Source organism: Suricata suricatta, chromosome 3, assembly GCF_006229205.1.
Source record: "Suricata suricatta isolate VVHF042 chromosome 3, meerkat_22Aug2017_6uvM2_HiC, whole genome shotgun sequence".
Lineage (NCBI taxonomy): Eukaryota > Metazoa > Chordata > Mammalia > Carnivora > Herpestidae > Suricata > Suricata suricatta.
Genome location: NC_043702.1, coordinates 123,361,784 through 123,384,073, shown reverse-complemented (window position 1 = coordinate 123,384,073; position 22,290 = coordinate 123,361,784). Strand labels below are relative to the sequence as shown.

At 45.8% G+C, this 22,290-nt stretch overlaps 1 protein-coding gene across 1 annotated transcript in view; it reads right to left on the bottom strand.

The window, feature by feature from the left end:
- The window catches only part of DUSP27 (dual specificity phosphatase 27, atypical), a 32,773-nt gene that overhangs the window by 9,817 nt on the left and 666 nt on the right, over positions 1-22,290 (bottom strand). The window contains exons 2-5 of the mRNA XM_029933355.1: positions 22,052-22,177; positions 5,854-5,948; positions 2,085-2,316; positions 43-260 (exon numbers count right to left, since the gene is read on the bottom strand). Of these exons, the coding sequence (XP_029789215.1) occupies positions 43-260; positions 2,085-2,316; positions 5,854-5,948; positions 22,052-22,161 (655 nt within the window). The 5' untranslated portion in view covers positions 22,162-22,177. The remainder of the gene's footprint in view (positions 1-42; positions 261-2,084; positions 2,317-5,853; positions 5,949-22,051; positions 22,178-22,290) is intronic.

The window sequence follows — 22,290 nt, the reverse complement described above, 5'->3', positions numbered from 1 at the left end:
GGAGTTAATCCTAGCGGCCTGGCGCAGGCAGCCCCGCCTCACCTCTGTAGGTCAGCAGGGCTTCATCCAGGAACTCAGCAGCCTTCCGGAAATGCTGGGAGATGTCCACCTCGGGAAAGTCATCCACCTCCACGCCCAGGTACTGAATCTCCAGGCCAGTGTAGAATTCGGGCCCAGTGTAGACGCCGGTGCCATGAGCAGCATTGAGGATATGAGTAATTCCCAGCCTCTTCAGTCTCCCCTTGTTCACAGCTACACTCCTGGGGGGAAGAGGCAGAGACCATTTTGGCAAAAGTCAGAGCTAGAAAGGAAAGGTGTGCCACCACTGAGACCAGCAGGGTCGAGACGGCCGTAGCTCGGTGAGTGCCTCCTTTGCTGCCAGATGTGTCCAGGGCTCACTGCAAATACAGTTACAAAAAGGGGCCAGAGGGAGAAGGCACAGGGCGCTGGGCGGGGGAGGGCAGGATGAAGAGGAGGAGAAGACTGATGTGTAAGGAGATCTTTGGTCCACCGATCTCTGGTTTAAAATCCTCTGTCTTGGGAACATTCATCAAGGTACAAAAGTGGCTGAGGAGCCTGGCTGGCTCAGTTGGAGGGGCGTGCAACCCTTGATCTCTGGTTGTGGGTTCAAGCCCCACATGGGTGTGGAGATGACTTAAATAACTAAAACTTAAAAAAAAGACTCAAAAGTGGTAAAGATATACTCAAATCTGGTGTGCTTCACGTTGATGAGGCATGCTATAGTTTTCAAAGTCCTTTCACATGCATGACCTTATTTTATCTCTTTTCAACTTAAGAAGTAGACAGGGCAACTATTTTTACTCCCACTCGAAGATTATGAAAATGAACGTGACAGCTTTCATGACTTCCCAAGACTGAAAGGAGAAAAGGACGGAACAGGGGCAGGGTCTCTGGTTTCTAGTTCAGAGCTCTTTATAGGCTGCAGTGAATCAGTGGAGCTTAGGTTGAAGAGGCCCTGAAGACAGGGTTGCCAAAGAAGGAGCAGAAGTCTGGGGTTATCTGGGGGTGTCTGGGGTCCCTGGTGAGCACAACGTGAATGTTTCTCGGTCTACAGAGGTAGCTAGAGATCGCTTAGGACTTGGTGCCCAGCTCTGAGAATCAGGTTCTAGGCAACAGACTACTTGGGAGTACTCAAGACCCACAGTCCAGGGGCACCTGCGTGGCTCAGTTGGTTAAGAGTCCGACTTCGGCTCAGGTCATGGTTTTGCAGTTTGTGAGTTTGAGGCCTGCATCAGTCTCTGTGCTGACAGCTCAGAGCATGGAACCTGCTTTGGATTCTGTGTTTCCCCCTCTCTTCTGCCCTCCCCTGCTCATGCTCTGTCTCTGTCTGTCTCTCAATAAGAAATAAAGGTTAAAAAAAAAAAGACCCACAGTCCAACGTTATCTTCCCTACTGCCTGCCATGGGGGCCCCAAATTCCCTCCTTTGCTTCTGCATATCTGAGTAATGACACTGGGAGAATAGCTCAGTAGGTAACCAATAGCTCAGCAAAAATTAGTTAAACAAATGAGCCTGTTGGTACCAATTAGGCTCTGGCAAGACCCTGAAGGACTAGGGCATGAGTGAATGGTTTTGGGTTTTGTTCTGGATACCACTCATAAACCTTTAAAAAAACATTTTTTCTGATTATAAAAACAAGTAACGTTTCCTTGGGAAATCCATACAATTCAAAAGAAACCTAAAGAAGAAAATAAAAATCAGTGTAGAACCATCTCCTACATGATTTCAAATTTGTTGCCTATGCAAAAGCGCATACACATACCCACATACATATCACTCAATGAGCATCACACTATATATATAATTTGTAATTTAGCATCATTATGTATGTGTATATATATACATAATATAAATAATTTGTAACCTAATTATCCTCTTGTGAAATTTTTCGTTGGTTGGTAACACATGTAAGAATCAGTATTAGCACCGGCCCCACATGTCGCATCAGGCAGCATCAATTTGCTGGATGAGCTACTGGGGCTGAGAGTGGGGGCGTTTTATCTTTCTCAGGCACTGCCCGGAAGGGTGGGACAAAGGGTCATGACCCGCTGCAGTCAGACTCACTTCTCTGCTATGAAGATGTTGGGCCAGACCTCATCCACCTCATTCCAGGGGGTCTCCTGGCGGTCTTGGGCCAAGGCCCGCTGTAAATCCAGGACGCAGGGGGTGTTGTAGAGGCTGGTGTCATCCATCTTCTCCCTAACGCGGTTATACAGGTCCTCCACCAGCAGCTGCTCAGCCGACTCCAGCATGCCCGGACACTCTGCCTCGGCTCTGATCCCCCTCGGCTTGAATTCTAGAAGGGACAGGCAGCATTCTCATCAAAGAGTCAAGAGCACCATGACCCTACCTGTCCCTCAGGAGAATCCACTCTTGGCCAGTCTGCTGCCAACACTCTGGGAATGAGCTGAAATGCCAGGAAGGACTCAATGAAGGCCAGGGCGGGCGGTGTGCATTGGCCTGGACATTTGTGGTCAGGACCAGCAGCAGAGGTAGATAGGTGTAAGGTGAAAGGACACTGGTGTCCCTTACTCCTTCTTGTTTTTTTCTAAAGCTGGCTGATAGTTTCGTAGCCCAAGGTCCTCAAGTACCTGGTGTATGTCTGATTCACACTTACAGTTCCCACAGTACTCCATATAGGATAGAATCATTTACCAAATGAATAAATGACATTCTTTTTTTTAAAAATTTTTAATGTTTATTACTTTTGAGAAGTAAAGCAGAAGTAAAGCAAGCAGGGGAGGGACAGAGAAAGAGGGGGACAAAGAATAGGAAGCAGGCTCCAGGCTCTGAGCTATCAGCACAGAGTCTGATGTGGGGCTCGAACCCACAGACCATGAGGTCCTGACCTGAGCCAAAGTTGGCTCACCAACCGACTGAGCCACCCAGGCACCTTTATTGAAAAAAATTTTTTAATGTTTATTTTTTGATAGAGACAGAGGACATTCTTTCATAACATAATTCACTCTTTTAGTTTGACTCCTTTACATATAGAAGGCAAATAATCTTGGGAAAAGTAAAACTTTCAGCATTTTTACTTGATTACTTTCACATCAATACACATTTATTTTATTTATTTCATGTGTTGTCTGTTTCTTCCCACGGGAGTACGAGCACCTGTGAGTCTCAGCCTCCCAGCTTTCCAGCAGGTGGCAAAGGGTTGCCAGGAACCCCAATGCCAGTCCCCAAATAGTGCTCAGGGCCTTTCTGCTAACAGTTTAGAAAAGCTCAGATTCCAAATGAATTCAAAATCTATTCACCCACATCTCGAGTGAACCTTTATTTCCTCCTCTTAATATTTTTGTTCCCAAGTTATCAAATCTGGGAGGAGAGTAAGATTTACTTTTCTCTGAGAAGGTCTATGAGAATAGTGGAGGGCAAATTCTTTCCAGCCAAAAATCCTGAGTAGCGATGGAAAAAAGTAAGAAAGCCGTGTCACCTGTGTTGGCCATAACCTCTTGCTGCACCATCTCTTTCCCCGATGGGTGAGGAGCACAGCCACATTTGGCAACTAGACGAGGCCCAGCCCTTCCTGGGACAAACAGGTGTCCGCATGCCAGGCTTGCTGTTGAGGGCCTGCGGGTCCTGGGAGTTCTGCATTCTAGCCAAGGCTGAGCACTCCGTTTCTCTAAAGTCCTTCTCTCTCTCCCCTTTCCTGAACCACCTAACGGTTCTCTGTATCCCTGCACCAGATCTCAGCTCTAAATGTTCTCTGATTTCCATTTCAAAATCAGAAAGAAGAAAACCCCTCTAACCCAGAGCTCTATTTTATTTAAAAATAGATGAAGTGTTCCTATTTTCTCTACCCCTCGGTCTTCTCCCCTGGTTCTCCTGGGATCTTACCTAGCAAATGCAAAAGCCCCTCTCCTTCCCTCCCCTACCTTTACTACATGTAAAAAATAAAACTCCCTGATGCCTCATTAGAGTTTACAGCATTGTCTTCCTCAGCTGTTTATAGAGCAGTTTGTCGTCCTGAGTTTTCCCTTTCCAGTTGGAAAACACATGTCCAAGCCCCTCATTCCTACTGGCAGCTAGCTCTTGCTTTCCGGAGGTCTCTGGTCCACGCCTCATCCTGTTTCAACACCACCTCCCCCCTGCATCAACTCCTCCCATTTATTTCTACAATCTGAGGTTTCTTCAGAAGAAAGCGTATACAGACTTTCATGACAACGAAGGATTCTTCAACATACATTTTTATCCCTCTGATCACTGGTGAGCATGGTGACGTTTTGAAATATCACTTGATACATTTTCCTTTCTCTGTCATATATTTTTTTCTTCCCCTACCACCCTTCCACCACTAAGACTGAGGAAATTTGGGCTTAATGCCCCAGACAAGAGGAGAGTAGATAAAACCTAGAATTGAAAAAAGGCTTTAGGTTTCAACCTATGTGCTCAATGTCCTGTAGAATGTCTATAGCATTCTAGAGGCTTGAAAGTGATGTTTTCAAAGAGAGAAAATGGTTTCTCACAGCTCCTAAAGCTGGGTTTTCACTTATCAAGAACCCAGGCATGGATGAGGTGGGGGTGGGGGTCCAGAGAGTGAATCACAAAACAGGGACGATGCAGACTGGAAGGTGAGGGAAGTTCCAAACACGTGGGAGGAAAAAAGAACTTCCAGAGTGAGGATGGTACTGGGGCAATTTAGAGAGATCTAGACTGGGTGAAGCCACTCTGGCCTGGCCTGGGGCAAGGGAACGGAGACCCTAGGTAGGGCGGTAACAGAAAAAAAACTTGAGGGTTCCTTGAGAAGATGGGCCCCTCCAAGGTGCCCAGATCACAAGCAGCAGCAAATGGAATTTCTGGCTCCTCACGAGGTGAACAGCAGACCTAGGTGTCCTCAGGGACGCTGTGGGGACCCAAAGGGCCCGGAACTGAGAAAGACCTGGATTACATGGAGCAGCGTGCGTGGTTCTCATGACTGAAGCCTGGGGACGTGATTGTGACCGCCAACAGCGGATGTCAAAGTAAGCCCAAAGCCCAGCAGGGCCCTGTGTCATTAGCATTGCTGCCACATCCTACCAGCAGTGACAGAGACACCCAGCGCGAAGGAGGACGAAAAGAAATTTGCTCAAAATTGATTAGAGGGGCGCCCTGGGGGGTCAGTCGGTTAAGCGTCTGACTTCGGCTCAAGTCATGATCTCATGGTTCGTGGGTTCAAGCCCCACGTTGGGCTCTCTGCTGACAGCACAGAGCCTAGATGGAGCCTGCTTCTGATTCTGTGTCTTCCTATCTCTCTGCCCCTGCCCCGCTCATGCTCTGTCTCTCAAAAAAAAAAATAAATAAACAAATAAATAAACATTAAAAATTAAAAAAAATTGATTAGGAAAAACTCCATCCAATTAGGATGAGTATGTTTGTGCGTATTAACATTTCTTCCGATCCCACCTTTCTCCACCTTTCTTCAGATTGAAAACCATTTCCAAGCACTAGTGGAAATGTAGATCTAAATCCAGATATCTCTTTGAACAGAACTCTCTGGGTGCTTCCGGTCATTCCTGGGGTTCTCAGGTCTGTGTCTCCAGAATAAGCCACCCCAGGATCCCTGAGATTAACTGAAAAACTGAATGGGAGGCCATAGGAGCAGACTGGAATCGCCTCCCTGCCTGGCGACTCAAGAGCGTTATTCATTCACCCTGATACATAATGATTTCCACCTCCACCTCATGAAGGTTGGTGGTGACTTGTGTTGGCAGAACGGCCTTCTTGGATCTGCTCCTCTTAATGTGATGGGCGGCACCTGAGAAGCACACCATCTTCCATGGGGCCCCTTCGGAGCGTCCCCATATGAGTGTGGACTCTCCCTGCTCCCGACCACCTTCAATGGCATTACCTTCACTGATGATCTGTTTAGCCGCAACAGCCGAGGAGAGGTGAATGGGCTCCATGAAAATGCTTTCTGTTTCTGCATCTGAGACCATTGAGTACCTACGAGAAGAGGACATTTGTGTGAGATGACTCTGGGCAGCATCTGAGCGGGAAGCACTCTTATTAGACAAGAAACCTGGATCTGATTTCGGGCACACTTGGGAAACAATGGGAGATGAAGGGAATGCCTTCATAAGTTTAGGGAGCCTGAGAATGCAGAACACTGTGACTCTGCCGCCACCTGTGTTCAGACCAGAGCTGGCACCTGTGTGAGTTGGTGTTTAATAGCCTGGTGGTCTAGGCTGTGGAGGGAGGAGTGTGTGTCTGTGGTTGGGGAGAACTCACCCTGGGCTTGCTTCACCTTCTCTACGGGTTCCCGTCCTTGGATGCAGTGCTGCTCGTTTTTGCCCTCGCGCCCCTGTTCCTCTGTTGTCGATACTATAGCATGTCCCTAACTGTGCTGCTCCCGAGGTTCTGCTCGACTGGCTGGCTGAGAAGGCGCCCGCCATTCCCTCCATGCCCCACATTGCTCCCCTATTTGAAAGAGAGTGGGCTCATAATAAAGGGCTGGGATGGGGAAATCTTAAGTGTGTTCAAAGGCACAGTCCTGATTCTGAATATAAGAAATCAAGGTTCAGTCTGAGACCAGGGGAGCAATAAAGTAACGTAGTAAATGACAAGGCAATTTTCCAGAAATAATTCAGCAGAGATGTCAAAAAGGATCTGAGGAACATGGCAAGTCAAGGGCAGAAACAAAGGGCAGGACCGCAGTATCGGAATGGGTGCCGCCCCCTTCGCGGGGCTCCTCTCTTTCCCAGGTATGGGTGAGCTTTGTGGTGTTTTGTTTTGGTTTGGTTTGGTTTTTGTGTGTTTTTTGTTGTTTGGGGTTTTTGCTTAGTCTTTTCTTTAGCTCCAGAGCGGTTAAAGAGCAGGTGAGTGTACTTAATGTAACCATGGTTTTTCCCCATCACAAAAATTCCCTTATGCTGCCCCTTTATAGTCAGCCCCTCCCTGCACCGCACCCCCTGTCAATCAATGATCTGTTTTCTGTCCCTACAATGTGCTTTTTTCCCCCAAAATGTTATATAAATTGAGTCATATCTTAGTCTTTTGGATCTGGATTATTTCACTCAGTAAAATGCATCTATATGTAATCTATTCTATTGCAATAATCAATACTTTGTTCCTTCTTACTACTGGGTAATAGTCCATTTTTAGGCTCCCCAGGCCATTATTGCCATTACCTCAAGTCACACCTGGGTAATCCAGAGGTGGGAAAACGATACTCATATTGCTGGTATGGTTGTACTTTGAATTCTATTTCCTCAATCTGCCTGCTACTATTTACCTTCCAGAGTCCTTGAACCGTTGCTGTATCCTCCTGCTCAGGTTTCATAAAGGCAATCCACTGGACTGTGGCGGGTATGTTTGCTGACTTACCCAGAACTGGAACCTCTGTTCTGTTTTTTTGCTTTTAAAAAGTCTGAAGTCAATGTGTTTCCTGATCCTTGTAAATTGACTTATTTTATTTTTATGGAAACTGATAAAATTTCAGTGTTTAGAACCTTCCCAATGATGTTCCTCGGTTTATGTTCATCCATTGTGTTGAGAATGGACACCATCTTTGGGTCCCTCTGTGAATTTAATCCTGATGAAACTCCTACACAGGAGGTATTACCATTTCTGCTTTAAAATGAGGAAACTGTGGCCCAGATAGGCTAAGGAAAGTCCCCACAGCAGTAAAGAAGAGGTAGGGCTAGGATGCAAACACGGGGCAATCCTGTTCTAAGAGGTCCAGTCTTCTCCCCACCACAATCCACCATTTAGATTAGGACAGGGGAGGTGAGACGATTGGTAGATTCCCCAGGCCCAACACAGACTTTGACACAGAAAAGTACTTTAAAAATACTTGTCAAAAGCATGGATGGAGGAATAGATCGATGGATGGAATGGCTTGAGCTACACTGAGTCCAGCTGAACTGAATGGAGCTAACCGTGAGTGAAACTAAGTTTAGCTGAACTGATTAGCAGAACAACTTTCTCATAGAAATCCACATTAGAGTCTCCACTTTGGAGAATGGTGTGCTCATGGCTAGAAAGGATATGGAGAAAGAAATATCTTTGCCAAAAGCAAGGAGTAGCCTGTGACTACCTAGGATGTGGCTAGACCTGCACATAAGGGACAGCACAGTGTGGCACTATTGTTGGTCATTCCTGAGGGATTTCTCGTTCTAGCACCAAGTACTCCTCTGGTACTCCCAGTACGCCAGGAGAAGTATTTAAATTTTTAAAAAATGTTTATTTATTTATATTTATTTTTTAATGTTTATTTATCTTTGAGAGACAGGGACCGAGCGTGAACAGGGGAAGGGCAGAGAGAGAAGGAGACACAGAATCTGAAGCAGGCTTCAGGCTCTGAGCTGTCAGCACAGAGCCCGACGCGGGACTTGAACTCATGAACTAAAAGATCATGCTCTGAGCTGATGTCGGCCACTCAATCGACTGAGCCACCCAGGCGTCCCTAATGTTTATTTATTTTTGAGAGACAGAGACAGACAGAGCAGGAATAGGAGAGGGGCAGAGAGGGGGGCGTGGAGACAAAGAATCCGAAGCAGGCTCCAGGCTCTGAGCTGTCAGCACAGAGCCTGACGCAGGGCCTGAACCTATGAACCATGAGATCATGACCTAAGCCAAAGTTGGACACTTAACCGACTGAGCCACCCAGGCGCCCCCAGAAGATGCATTTTTAAGTAAGTATAACTGGAGGGTGGGGTGGATTAAAGGTGAAGTGTGTGGGATATGATCCTTGGGTGAACTGGAGACATCCCGTTGAAGGTAGAAAAGAGTAGAACACCTGGTGGGAGCAGGTGTGAGGTCTGTAAAGGCAAACATTAGGTCCCCTGTATCTCCAGCACATGGAAGGTAATCAGACAGACATATCACACTGAGTGCATGGTGGGTGGTCAGATGTGCAGACAGGTGAACAGACAGCTGGCTGGATGAATGGATGGAATTTGCCAGGTACTGGGCAAGGTGCCAGTTTACCACCTCTGGGAGCAAATCTGAGGGTCTCTGGGGCCTTGCCATCTCTGGACTCCTTCTCCTTTCCAGCCTCAGCTTTCACTGGCTTCCCTCGGGCTGACTCCTTTTTAGGAAACTAATCTTTTGGCCTCCCTTCCTCACCCAGTTTCCTCCTGCCCTGGGAATTTGCAGAAGCCCATTTCCATTGCCTAGATGCTCAGTCCCTCCCACTTCACCTATCTTTCAGATCTTAGTTCGAGCATCACTTCTTTAGGGAAGCCCTCCCTGATCTCCACCTCTCTTTGTACCATATGCCTTTCCCTTATGGTGCTTCTATCAGATGCAACTTTATTTTTATTCATGAAATTATTTCACAAACACCTGTCTCCTGTTCTAAACTCTACAAGGCAGGGACCATGGCTGTGTTTCCAGCACCAAGTACAATGGCTGGCACGGAGAAAATGCTTCATAGGTATTTTCTGATTCACTGACGGACTGAATTTGTCCTCAGTGTAGACCATATTTAAGTAAGGTAGCAGTTTCAACAATTAGCAACAGGTATTTATCAAGTAATTGGCACTTGATCATTGTTTTACGGAGAGGTTAGGGTTAGGGTTAGGGTTAAAGCACACTCAGGGTCCTAACTATGTTCTGTTCTAGGTCAGTCTCTGCCCTTGTGAGGCCAAGTTGTACACAGCCGGAGGTTTGTGTTCAGAGTTAACAATTTTTTTCTTCGGGTCGATTACAGATGGCGCCGGATCTGTGACTCTCTTTACATAGAGAATGTTCTGTGTCCACCTGCCGTCAAGCTGAGTGGTGTCTGCTACTGCTTTTACCAAAAGAGCCTGGCAAAAGTGATGCTGTGGCACCGGTGAGCCTCAGTCCCCATCCTGGCTCGTTTTGCTCTCTCTCTGGAAGCCCTCCGCTGCCATGGACCAAGTCCTATTCCCTGAAGTGCACCAAGCTAAAAAAGCCTTTGGTCATTCGTGTCTACTCGGCTCCATTCGACGGCAAGCCCTGTGGATGGGTCTCTGAGGCGGTCACCCCGCTGGCATCACAGACGCCCAGGCGCCTCCTGTCCAGATTCCTAACTCACTTAAAGGGGAGCAAAATCAAATCGTGACCTTCAGTTGTTACGTTTGGGGGTGAATTTGTTAAGCAGCAACAAATAACAGGCAGATGCTATTCCCAGGGCTACGGCAGGCTTCTCCCCGACAGTGATAGTGCGACCCAGATTTGTTGCCCGTGGGAAATAACAATAAAACGCCACCAATATGGGAGCAAAGCCCTGCAACTGGGCCAGACCCTGTGGACGTCCGGGGCCCAGGTCTCAGGGCGGTCTTGGTTTGAAAATAGCAACATTACATAAAACTAGAGTCAGAGCCTCAAATTGTATATAAATCTGAGTCACATCCCCATAAATAAACAGATAATATTTACTAAGGGAGTTCTTTTCTTTTGTTTATAAGCAATATTAGTGATAATATTATTAGTCAAATAATCATTTTGTTCATTAAGGGTCAGTATTACGTAAAACGAGGTTTGGGGGCAAATCACAGCAAAACCCCGACCAGGTAATTAGCAGAGAATCCTTGTGTTCTCCTGGCCCAGCGCCTCATTTCTCCCACAGGGCTGTTTGCTCTGTGCTTTGCGCTCTGAAAAGCCTTTCGCACATCTGTAATCGGTATTCCAAACGACGGGCACACACTGAGAAGGGACACAGGAGGAGTCCTCACCTGCCAGCTGTGTAGAAAGGCTGGTGAGGAACTCACCTGGCAGTGTCCCCAGGACGCCCCCGCCCTGGACCTATCGGCAAGCCCATGATCACGCCATTTTCCCTAAACAACACAGACACCAGGTTGTGTGGATTTGGTTTCCCATGACAAATATAGGGAATTGAGAATCTATCCTAAATAGACCTGAAGTCCAAGGCTTGATAGGGGAGAATTTGAAATTAAAATCTGAAAATAGAAATGGTTGAGAAACATCCTCCCCTTTTGTGGGTGGTCAAGATTGAACTTCAGCTGACAAGTTGGTGAGTCTGAGACTCTTGAAGACTCTACCCAGAGTACTTTTCAGGAGTTAGCGGTTTTATGATTCAGAAAGGAGGGGGGTCAAGAACAGATTCTTGCCCCAGCCATTCTGCCCTTGCCTGCTGTTACAAGCATGTGGGCACCAGTGAACTGAGCTCAGCATCATCTCCTGTCGAGTATAGGATGTAAATTATGAGTCAACTGCTAAGAGAAAAGGACATGTAAACCTAACAGTCCTAAATTGTTTCGCCACAGATGTGGTTTACTAAGTCAAGTGTGGGGTGGGACCCCAAAGGACCTAAGTGGAAAACAAAGTTAGGCGTTGAGCAGCAGCCCCCTCGTTTTCCATGGAGAAGCAGGATTGCGGGAAGGAAAGGAGAAAGAGAAGCGAGACCTGAACAAGGGGCCCTGTTCATATTTGCAAGGTCAGTGATATGGTCGCCGAGAGGCTGTGATTTATGACCACGTCTGCGCCTCCACCCGCAGACCTGAGACAGAGTGAAATGACACTTATACCCTGATTGGAAAGCAGCAAGGGCTGGCTGTTCAAAAAAACAGGCAGGGAAGGAGAGAATCTAGGATCGATACACACCTCATCACAGGATCACCGAGCAGCAGCTAAAAAGCCTTGAGGGTGATTTGAAAGAGAAACAATAAAGCAGAGTTTGATGGACTTCCTAACCAAGAGCAGGAGACTGGTGCAGTTTTCTTTAGACCTGTGTTTTTCAAAATTACAGACTGTGCCCATTAGTGTTTCATAAGATCAATTCAATGGTCTTACCCAGCATCTGCAAAAGGAAGGAAGAAAGGTAGGAAGGAAAGAAGGAAGGAAGAGAGGGAGAGAGGGAGAAAGGAAAGAAGGAAGGAAGGAGGGAGGGAGGGAGGGAGGGAGGAAGGAAGAGGGGAGGGAGGAAAGGAGGGGGGAAAGGAAGGTGGGAGATAGGGAGGGATGGAGAGAGGGAGGGAGATAGGAGAAAGAAAGAGAAAAAGAGAGTAGTACCACCCTTGTAAGATCACTTTGTGAAACCTTTTTTTTTTTTTAAATACAGACCTGAATGTATGTTCTGAGTTGAGATGTAAATGGTATGTCCTACTGCGGATGAGTCATTAAAACTTGAAAGTCACTGCTTTAACCAACTACCAGGCTGTCAAAGCACAGAATGGGTCCTTCAACCAAGACACCGCCCCCCCCCCCCCCCGCAGCTGATTACTTCGTTTCAATGAGTCCCTTGGGAATGAAATGCAGGCAGAGGCCCAGGAGGGGGTGTCTATCTTGATTTGGCTTTTGCCACAAAAAAAAAAAAAAAAGGAGTTTCTTCTAAGTGTTCATTCTCTTCAGAGAAAGTGACCACACAGGCAAAGTTCAGGCTCCAAAGAAGGAGAGAAGTCAGTAATCTAAAGCAAATGGATTTATGGCAAGCTGCTTTCAGCAGAGTTTGTGAAATCTGGAAAAATCTTCATGGAAAAAGAAATATAAAAGAGAAAGCATAGTTAGAAGTAGCCATTTCCCAAGGACACATGATAAGGACACATAGAGCTGACACTCCGTGCACCCAACTCCTGTCCCACCTGCCACTACCAGGCACAGAGACCTCACTGGAGGAAAGGTTAGCACAGCATAGGTAAGGAACTTAGCTGAAGGTGGAGTGGAAAATGCCGTCACGAGAGACTGTCTGAGAAGATCACCAAGGAGTTCTAGAAACTGCAAAAACCAATAAATTCGGATTCAAAAAGCCAAAGCAAGAAATGAATTTTGATTTGGAAAGAAATAAAGGAAAACAGAAAAACATTCTCTAAATCAGAACAAAAGAAGGCTAAAGAAGTCTGATCCTTCATTTGGAAATGAAAAGAGGGGTGCTTGGGTGGCTGAGTTGGTTAAGCGTCTGACTTCAGCTCAGGTCATGATCTCCCAGTTGATGGATTCGAGCCTTGCATTGAGCTCTGTGCTGACAGCTCAGAGCTGAAGCCTGCTTCGGATTGTGTGTCTCCCTCTCTCTCTGCCCCTTCTCTGCTTGCACTCTGTCTCTGTCACTCAAAACTAAATAAAAAGGTTAAAAAAATAAAAAAATAAAAAGAAGGAAAGGAAAAGAAAATTGGTCACAGCTAAGAAGGAAGGGCAGAGGTGGGCTCCAGATCACCTACCAGAGAGTTGGGGGTGGCAGCCTCCTTGCAAGGGAGGGGAGGGCCTGTCTGGAGCTTGGTTTGTGGCACAAGCCACTGATTTCTTGGACTGTCCTCATTTGGGTAAGTGGGAAGTCTGATGGAGATTATAGAAACAGGCGAGGCCCCACCAAGTTGCCCCACTGGACAGGAGGTTTTAACTTTTAGTGATAACTCATAAATTACCTAGGGAAATTTGACTCACAGGGAGATGGATGAATCTCTAGCTGAAGGCTTTCTTCCCAAGAGAATGATGCGCAGAGGTGGGTTTGAATTTAAGGCCTTTGAGGTCAGTGCCTAAGTGAGGCAAAAATGAAGGTATGACACCCCTATCCATTGTCTACACCCCTTTCTCGGGTTCTTAGTTCACCCCGGGTTGAAATTTACTGATGAGGCTGGAACCGTTAAGACTCCTGCTGGGACAGCAAGCTGACTTCACCCCTGAACTCGCTCTGGTTGACTGGCAAGGGCGATCTGCCGCCCTGGGTAGACTTTGCTAGTTCCCAGCCCGGTTGCCCAGGACACAGTACAGTTACGTGTTTCGGTGGCTGGATCTAGGGCGATGGTGAGGTAAATGGTGGTATCAGAGAAAGATGTGCCTGCCAGAACCTGTGAATACAGTTTTATTTGGAAAAATGATCTCTGCAGATGTAATTAAGTTAAGGATCTTGAGATGAGATCATCCTGGATTAGAGTAAACCCTAAATCCAATGGCAAGTGTCCTTTAAAAAAGACACACAGAGAAGAGAGAGAAGAGGAGGCATGTGAAGGTGGAGGCTGAGGTTGGAGGGACATGGTTACAGCTAAGAAACTTCTGGAGCCACCAGAAGCTGGGAGAGGCAAGGAAGGAGGCCTCCCTAAAGCCTTTGGAAGGATAGCGGCCCTGCCAACACCATGATTTCATACTTCCGGCCTCTGAAACTATAGGAGAGTATATCCGTGTTGTGTTTAAGCAACTCAGTTTGTGGTAATTTGTTACAGTAGCCGTAGGAAACCAGAACCGAGAGTGGCTGGTGGAGTATTTGCTGACTCAGCGCATATTTCAAAGGCTCAAGCCTTTAACTAAAGAGATAAAACGAGGGGTGCCTGGGTGCTCAGTCAGTTAAGCTTCCGACTTTCAGCTCAGGTCACAATCTACGATTCGTGGGTTCAAGCCCCGCGTCAGGCTCTATGCTGACAGCTTAGAGCTGGAAGCCTGTTTCAGATTCTGTGTTTCCCTCTCTCTCTGCCTCTCCCTTGCTCACGCACTGTCTCTCAAAAATCAATAAAGATTAAAAGAGAGAGAGAGAGAGAGCAAGAAGAATGGAATTTCAGTCCCTAATTAAGTACAAGGAGGACTGTCCAGGATGGAGACCAAAAGCGACGGTGACGATCAGCTGCTTAGGATACAGTATTTGCTGACAGCACAAGAGACATGGGCCATTTTAATTAAGGTGGGTGGGTCTCTGGTTAAATTCAAATGTCATGAATGAGTTCTGTCAGATAGCTTTCTCCAGAAGGAAAAGGAAAGAGAACCACCGTTTATCAATACTTAATATGCCTTTATATGTTATAACAATGTATGTCATATATTATATGTCATATATTATTAACAACATACATTATTTTATCTAATTTCTACCATGGGGCAAAACTGCTCTTCCAATTTTATGATTAAGTAATTTATGGAAGCTCTTACGGCTAGTAAGTAGGAGAACAGACCTGACTTCAACTTCGGCCTGAGTTATACCATTTAAGTTCCTTCCCTAGCACTACACCACCTCCTAAGAGACAGTTTTATTTCCCCTTTCATAGCTTTAAAAAAAAGCACAGCTTTCTGAGGTATAATCGTTGTATAAACGGCACACATTTAAAGTGTGTGATTGGTTAACATTTGACATAGGTGGAACCGTCACCACAGTCAGGACTGTGAACTCCCTATCATCCCCCAAGTTTCCTCAGGCCCCTTTGAAGCCCTCCCTCTACCCTCCCCTTGCCCCCTCCCACCCTGCCCTGCACCCCAGGCAACCACTGATCTGCTGTCACTCTAGAGAGTCATTTGCATTTTCTGGAATTTTCTGCAAATTGAATCACGTGGTACTTACCCTTTCTTGTCTGACAGCTCTCATTTAGCATAATTATGTTGAGATTCATCCATGTGGTTGTATGAATCAATAATTCATTCCTTTCTACTGCTGAATAGTATCCCAGTGTCTAAATCTATCACAGTGTATTTACCCATTCACTGGTTGATGGACATTTGGGTTGTTTCTAGGCTGTTACACATAAAGTTGCTCTGAACATTCATGTACAGGTCTTCGTATGGACATGGGCTTTCATTTCTTGTGAGTAAATACCCAGGAGTAGAATGACCAGATCATACAGGTGTAAGTATATGCTGCCCCAGGTGTATGTTTAACTTTTTAAAAAAGTTTATAAAACCGTTGTACTATTTTACTTTCCCACCAACAGTGGGATGGTTCTAGGCACTCCACATTCCCACCAATATTTAGTATGGTCAACCTTTTTAATTTTAGATATTCTAATAGGTATGTAATGGCACCTCCTTGTGGTTTTAAGTGGCATTTCCCTAATGACTAAGGATTTTGAGGATCTTTTCATGTGCTCATTTGAATTCCACATATCCTCTTTAGTGAAGTATCTGTTCAAGTCTCTTGTGCATTTTCTAATTGGGGTGTTTGTTTCTTTTTTATTGGGTTTGGAGAGGTTTTTAGACATATGTTCTGGATACAAGTTCTTTATGAGATATGTGATTTGCACATTTTTCTTCTAGTCTGTGGATTGTCTTTTTTTTTTTTTTTAAAGATACTTAGACTCATTCATCTGGGCTGGTTTAGGCCTGGTTCTGTAATGCAGTGGGATTGGCTGAATGATAACTCAAAGCCAATGTAGCTGTAATAGTTTATACCTCAGGTTTTACGATTGTAGGAAGAAATGACCCATGAAGTGTCACTGTGTGTTTGCCTTCCTTGAAAAATTTCTGAAAAGGGCTGGCCAATTTGGGATCAGCTTCAAAAACCAATTGCTAAGGAATGTACACAGGCCACGAAGAGCATTAAACCCAACAGGATTCAGCTGGAGTCACCGAGCACCTGGAGAAAATGAGCTCTACGTGGGACCACACTCTTAGGAAGCTCAATCCATTCCGTGCAAGCGGGGCTTTCAGTCCGAGCCTGTCTTTGTCCAGCGTGGGGACTGGAAGCTGGAAAGACTAAGGATTGAATACCACTGGAACCTCTCTCTTTAGACAAACGCCTTTGTCCTGCGCGTGGCAGGCTAACCTCATGTGAAACTGTGCAACTCGAACAATTAATTGGCCTTCCCTGTCTCCCACCTCCCCGGGGAAGTGACCCACTTTTCACCTTCACAGTCAGTGCTCACTGTGTGCCCCAAGCAATAATCTGAGAAGCTCAATGACACTAACGTGATAAGCACTTAATAAAAATGTTTATTCCCTTGGGCAGTATTTAAATATATATATATATACACACCTGACTTTATATAGCCAGCCTATGGTTAATTGGACAGTTCATCCTGTTATTTACACATCCTCTGCCCTTAATGACTGTTAGCTGCTAAAACATTCCAAGATTCTCTCCTGGTGCACACATGTACTTATTTCTGTTCGGTATGCATTAGGATTGAGCCTCCTGGGTTACAGGACTGGCATATGCTTAGCTTTAGTAGATACTATGAGTTTTCCAAGTGGTTGTAGTAGTTTACACTCTTCCCAGCGATGGATGGAGTTCCAATGGCTTCACGTCCTCATTAATATTGGCTATCATTGATTTTTAATGTTAGTCTGGTGAATATATAGTAGTATTGAACTGTGGGTTTTTAAAAAATTTTTTTTAATGTTTATTTATTTTTGAGAGACAGAGCATGAGCAGGGGAGGGGCAGAGAAAGAGAGAGACACAGAATCTGAAACAGGCTCCAGGATCTGGGCTGTTAGCACAGAGTCCAACTTGGGGCTTGAACCCACGAACCGTGAGATCATGACCTGAGCTGAAGTCAGATGTTCAACTGACTGAGCCACCCAGGAGGCCCTGAATTGTGGTTTAAATTGGAATTTCTATTATATATTTCTGTTTTTATTGATTTCTAGCTGAATTCTCCCAAGATCAAATAACATTTTACATGATTTCAAGCCTTAAAAATTTGTCGATACATGTATGTCCCAGTATATGATCTATTTTGGTTCCATGTACAAGTGAGAAGAATGTACATCCTCCACTTGGTGGGTACATGTTCTATTAATGCCAATTGGGTTACCCTTGTTTATTGTCTTCTTTAAACTTCCTATATTCTTGGGGCACCTGGGTGGCTTAGTAAGTTAAGCATCTGACTTTGGCTCAGGTTCCTAGGTTTGAGCCCCACGTTGGGTTCTGTGCTGACAGCTCAGAGCCTGGAGCCTGCTTGGGATTCTGTATCTCCCTCTCTCTCTTTGCACATCCCCTGCTTGTGCTCTGTCTCGCTATCAAAAATAAATAGACATTTTTAAAAAGTTAAAAAAAACTTCCTATATTCTTTTTCTTTTTTTTCCGATATTTTATTTATTTTTGAGAGAGACAGAGAGAAAGGGAACACATGAGCAGGAGAAGGACAGAGAGAGAGGCAGGGAGAGAATCCCAAGCACTCTCCTCACTGTCAGTGCAGAGTCCCACGAGGGGCTTGATCCCATGCACCATGAGATCATGACCTGAGCCGAAATCAAAAGTCAGCCGCTTAACCGACTGAGCCACCCAGGTGCCCCCAAACTTCCTATATTTTAATGATTTTGGTGGGGGTGGGGCTCATACTATCAGTTACTGAGGTTGTTATTTAAAAATTTTTACATTTAACTGAGATTGTGGATTTTATTTTTTTCTTTAGTTCTGTTCATTTTCTGGCTTGATATATGGTAAGGCTACATTATTAGATCATCAAAGTCTTACATGATTATATCTTCCCGGTGACCACACCTTTGATCATTGTGAAACATGCTTCTTTGTCTCTGGTCACGCCTCCCTAGTCTTCCCTGTCTGATATCAATAACTAGCTTTAGTTAGTGTTTGTGGCCCTGGCAGTTTGTATTTTCCAAAAACGGCCACAGCGTTTCCCATCTGGCTTGTTCTCTTTACTCCTCCAGCGGCGGCGGAGTTCACTTTGCCTTCTTTGGAACACCTCTGGTCCTTTATAGGCTTTCTGAGGCTAGATCATGAAAACCTGTGCACTTCTGTCTTGTTCTCTTGGATGCTAACCCTTGGAATTCAGCTACCAGGCTATGAGGAGCCCAAACAGACCCACGTGGAGAGACCATATGACAAGACCATGTCACGTGCTCTAGCCAACAGCCCACCTAAGGCCCCAGATGAAGTGTCAGACATGTGAAGGTACCACAAAGATGCCATCTCTCAGCTGCTGAGTCTTCCTCAGCCTTAAGTCCTCTTGGACCTTCACGTCTTTCTAGCGGAGGCCCCAGACTTCTCGGAGTGAAGCTGTGCCTTATCCAGCTTCCTGAGTGTGAACATGAAAAGCAGTTGTTTTGTGCTACGAAGTTGGAAGGGATGAGCAATTGTAACTGGAACAGGGTAGCGCAGAAGTGTTCTATCCTTTGTGAATCTTTGCGCATCTCTATTTTTTTTTAAGTGGGTCTCTCATAAACAGTATTTAGGCTTTTTCAAAAATGCAGTCTGATAATATTTGCTTTTAATTGGAGTGTTTCATTTTTATTATGTTTAACATAATGATTTCTACCCTTGGGTTTAAATCTACAATCCTACTATTTTCTTATTATTCATTATACTTTCTCTATATACCTTTTCTCCTCTTTCTTGCCTTCTTTTGGATTGATTCTATTTTAGTTTTGCACCCTCCTCTTATTAGCTTGTCAGTTATATATTCTGTTGTAAAATACTTCTGACAATTACATCGCAAACGGCCACACGCACCCGGCACTTCCCACTCACATTTAAATTCCCAGACACCCTCTCAAGATAAAAGTCCTCAGTGTAGAGAGAAGTATGCAGACAAGGAGAAAGAAATCAAGGTTGAAAATTATATCTAAGAAAGAATTTTGTGTGTGGTTTCTGACACATGAGGTTGTCTGGTCTATGTCCTACAAACATATTAAGTTTTTGAAGGGATCATATTTTCAAAGAAACCATGAGCCCTGAAAAGCCTTTGGCTGTTTTCAGCCTTAAACAGCCCTTGGGCCCCCAATTTCCAGAAGCAGGATACTGTCTGCCTAAGGCACAGCTTTCAAGGAAAACACACTCTCCTACGGCAGTTCAGAGGTTGCTCAAGAACGAACAAGGAAAAAGGGCCAAAGGATGGAGCTAGAGACCATAGAGAACAATAGACAAGGGAAGGCTACCCTGAGAGTCCAATCAAGGTCAAATCTGGGAGACCTTCCCGCTTCTCAGGCAGACATGTGCATTACTTATATGGAATGTTGACTGTATCTCCTGTTCCTCCTTTTAGCAAATGGAAGCTTGTCCTCAGTCACCCTGGCGAGGCCGTGACGTGCTGCACTTAGACCTGGCCAAGGGGGATGCGGACCCTTTGGAGAACCGCCTTTTTTAACTTTCAAGTTAACATACAGTCAGGGAACCTAGCCTTTGAACCACATGCAGCAGTGGGTAAACTGCTTTTGGGGTTGTCTCCCCTGAGGTTTCATGAGGGGGGAGACAGGTAATGTGAATGTTACTTTTTTTTATTAAAAAAAATTTTTTAATGTCTATTTATTTTTGAGAGACAGAGACAGAGCGTGAGCAGGGGAGGGGCAGAGTGAGAGAGGGACACAGAATCCGAAGCAGGCTCAGACTCTGAGCTGTCAGCACAGAGCCCAACGTGGGGCTCAAACCCACAAACAGTGAGACCATGACCTGAGCCGACGTCAGACACTTTACCAAGTGAGCCACCCAGGCACCCCTGTTTTATTTAATTTTTAAAAAATATTCATTTAATCTTGAGAGAGAGAGAGACAGAGAGACAAAGCAAGAGAGGGGGAGGGACAGAGAGAGAGGGAGACACAGAATCCGAAGCAGGCTCCAGGCTCTGAGCTGTCAGCACAGAGCCTGACGCAGAGCTTGAACCCATGAACAGTGAGATCATGACCTGAGCCAAAGTCGACCACTTAACCAACTGAGCCTCCCAGATGCCCCGGTAATGTGAATATTGACTGCCTACCGGGGTATACTGTAGCTGAGACTGCCATGTATTAACAAACCCGTTTCCTCTTTTTTCAGGGCTATGTACCTCATTTCCTATCCCCCCCTTATAAGAAAGCATGGCTTTGCTGAGTTCTAACCAATGGAAGATGAGCGGAAGAGAAATGGCTGTTTTGAGGCCTGGCCCATAAAAATGTCCTGAGAGATTCTTCATTCTCTTCCCATTTTGTCTTGATGCTGATGAGCACAGTGACTTTAGCAACCTGACTTATGAGGGGAGATCTATAGGACAGAAGAAGCCTCAGTTCCCAAATCACTGCTTAGGTACCTGTTTGGGAATCTATTTGAGTGGGAAAGAAACCCCTATTTGCTAAAGCTAGTCTAGCATTACCCTAACTGCAACACAAAGCCATTCACTCCCTACCTCAAACACACACAAAACTCTCTCTGCCTTGTCTGGTAGTTTAGTGAGGGGAGGGATATATTTTAAAAACTCCATCCTGATAGTTTTTCTAAGTGGGAACATAATGTTGAATTTTAGAGGAAAAGTCTTCAACTCCATTTGGGCAAAGTGTCCTGGCCCACGAGTGACAACACATGTCCTTGCACCCCTCACACTCCGGTGGGGAAGCCTTTTGAATCCTGGGAAGCAGGAGCCGGCAAGACCCCAGGAGAGCTGAAGAAAAGTGGAGTCAGGCAGAATCAAAGATATGTAGAGGTAAAGTTACCTTGAGGTATCCTAGGTGGCTCTTTCCTTCCTTTTTTAAAGATAAGGAGAGGGGTGCCTGGGTGGCTCAGTCAGTTAAGCGGCTGACTTCAGCTCAGATCATGATCTCATGGTTCGCAGGTTCAAGCCCCGCATCGGGCTCTGTGCTAACAGCTCAGAGCTTGGAGTCTGCTTCTGATTCTGTGTCTCCCTCTCTTTCTGACCCTCCCCTGCTCACACTCTGTGTGTGTGTCTCTCTCTCTCAAAAATAAATAAACTTAAAAAAAATTAAAGACAAGGAGACGGCGGCTCAAGAATTGGGAGTCATCACAGAAATCTGGTGACAGAGCTAAGATTGGAAGTCGGGTCTCCTACTATTATCTATGGCAAAAGAAAACAGGCACACTGTAGCTGCAGCCAACGATTAAACATTTCTTTGATGTCTCATGGTTCTCCTTAAGATTTCATGCAAATTCTCCAATCTATATCATAATATATGCTCAATAATTTTACATAAAAGAAAGTTTTAAATTACTTGTCATAAAATAGAGAAGACTCTCCAGGAAGACGCACCACATTTCTCTACCCCTGGGCACATGCTACTTACCTTCAGGCACGCACATATCACAAGTTGAAACACAGATGCAAAATTATCTTAGGACAAGGGCCTGGGCCTGTTCCCTTCCTGTCCTGATGCCTTCCCGCTCTGCTCTCGCACCCATATTCAGCCTCGTCCTACAGAGTCAGGCATTCCCCTCCAGGTGGGCCCGTCAGACTCCTACTTGTCCTTCGAGGTTCAGGTCTGGCATCACCTCCTCCGGGGAGCCTCCTATGACCCGTCCAAGTATCCCTGGCACCACACACACTAGGCCTGAGACATACGAATTCCAGCACTTACCATGCCACGTCACAGTACAGTCTGTTTGCACGTTTGCCTCTTCCAGAAAGTACGACACATAAAAAGTACGCAGTAATAGTTGTTAAATGAGTGAACTTAAGGTGGTGCCTGCAGGCTCCCTGGGGTGCATCTCCTGCTCCCAGCCGCTCTGCTGGGGCTGCACCAGGAGGGAGCGCGGCAAGTGCACACTTACTGGCTGGGGGAGGGGCTCCGGAGGTACTGGGCCTGCACGGCCCGCACATTGCCTTCATCCTCTTCACTTGGGACTACCTGCTCCTCCTCTGGGTCCCCGCTGGTCGCCATGATAGCCCGCAAGTCCCTGTAGGTTTGGCATGAGGAAAGTGGTCAGGGAATCTGCTTCTGGACATTTTGTGGGGGGACGTCAGGGGGAAGGTGACCACAGGCTGCTCCCCTGGCAGGGAGAGGACCCGT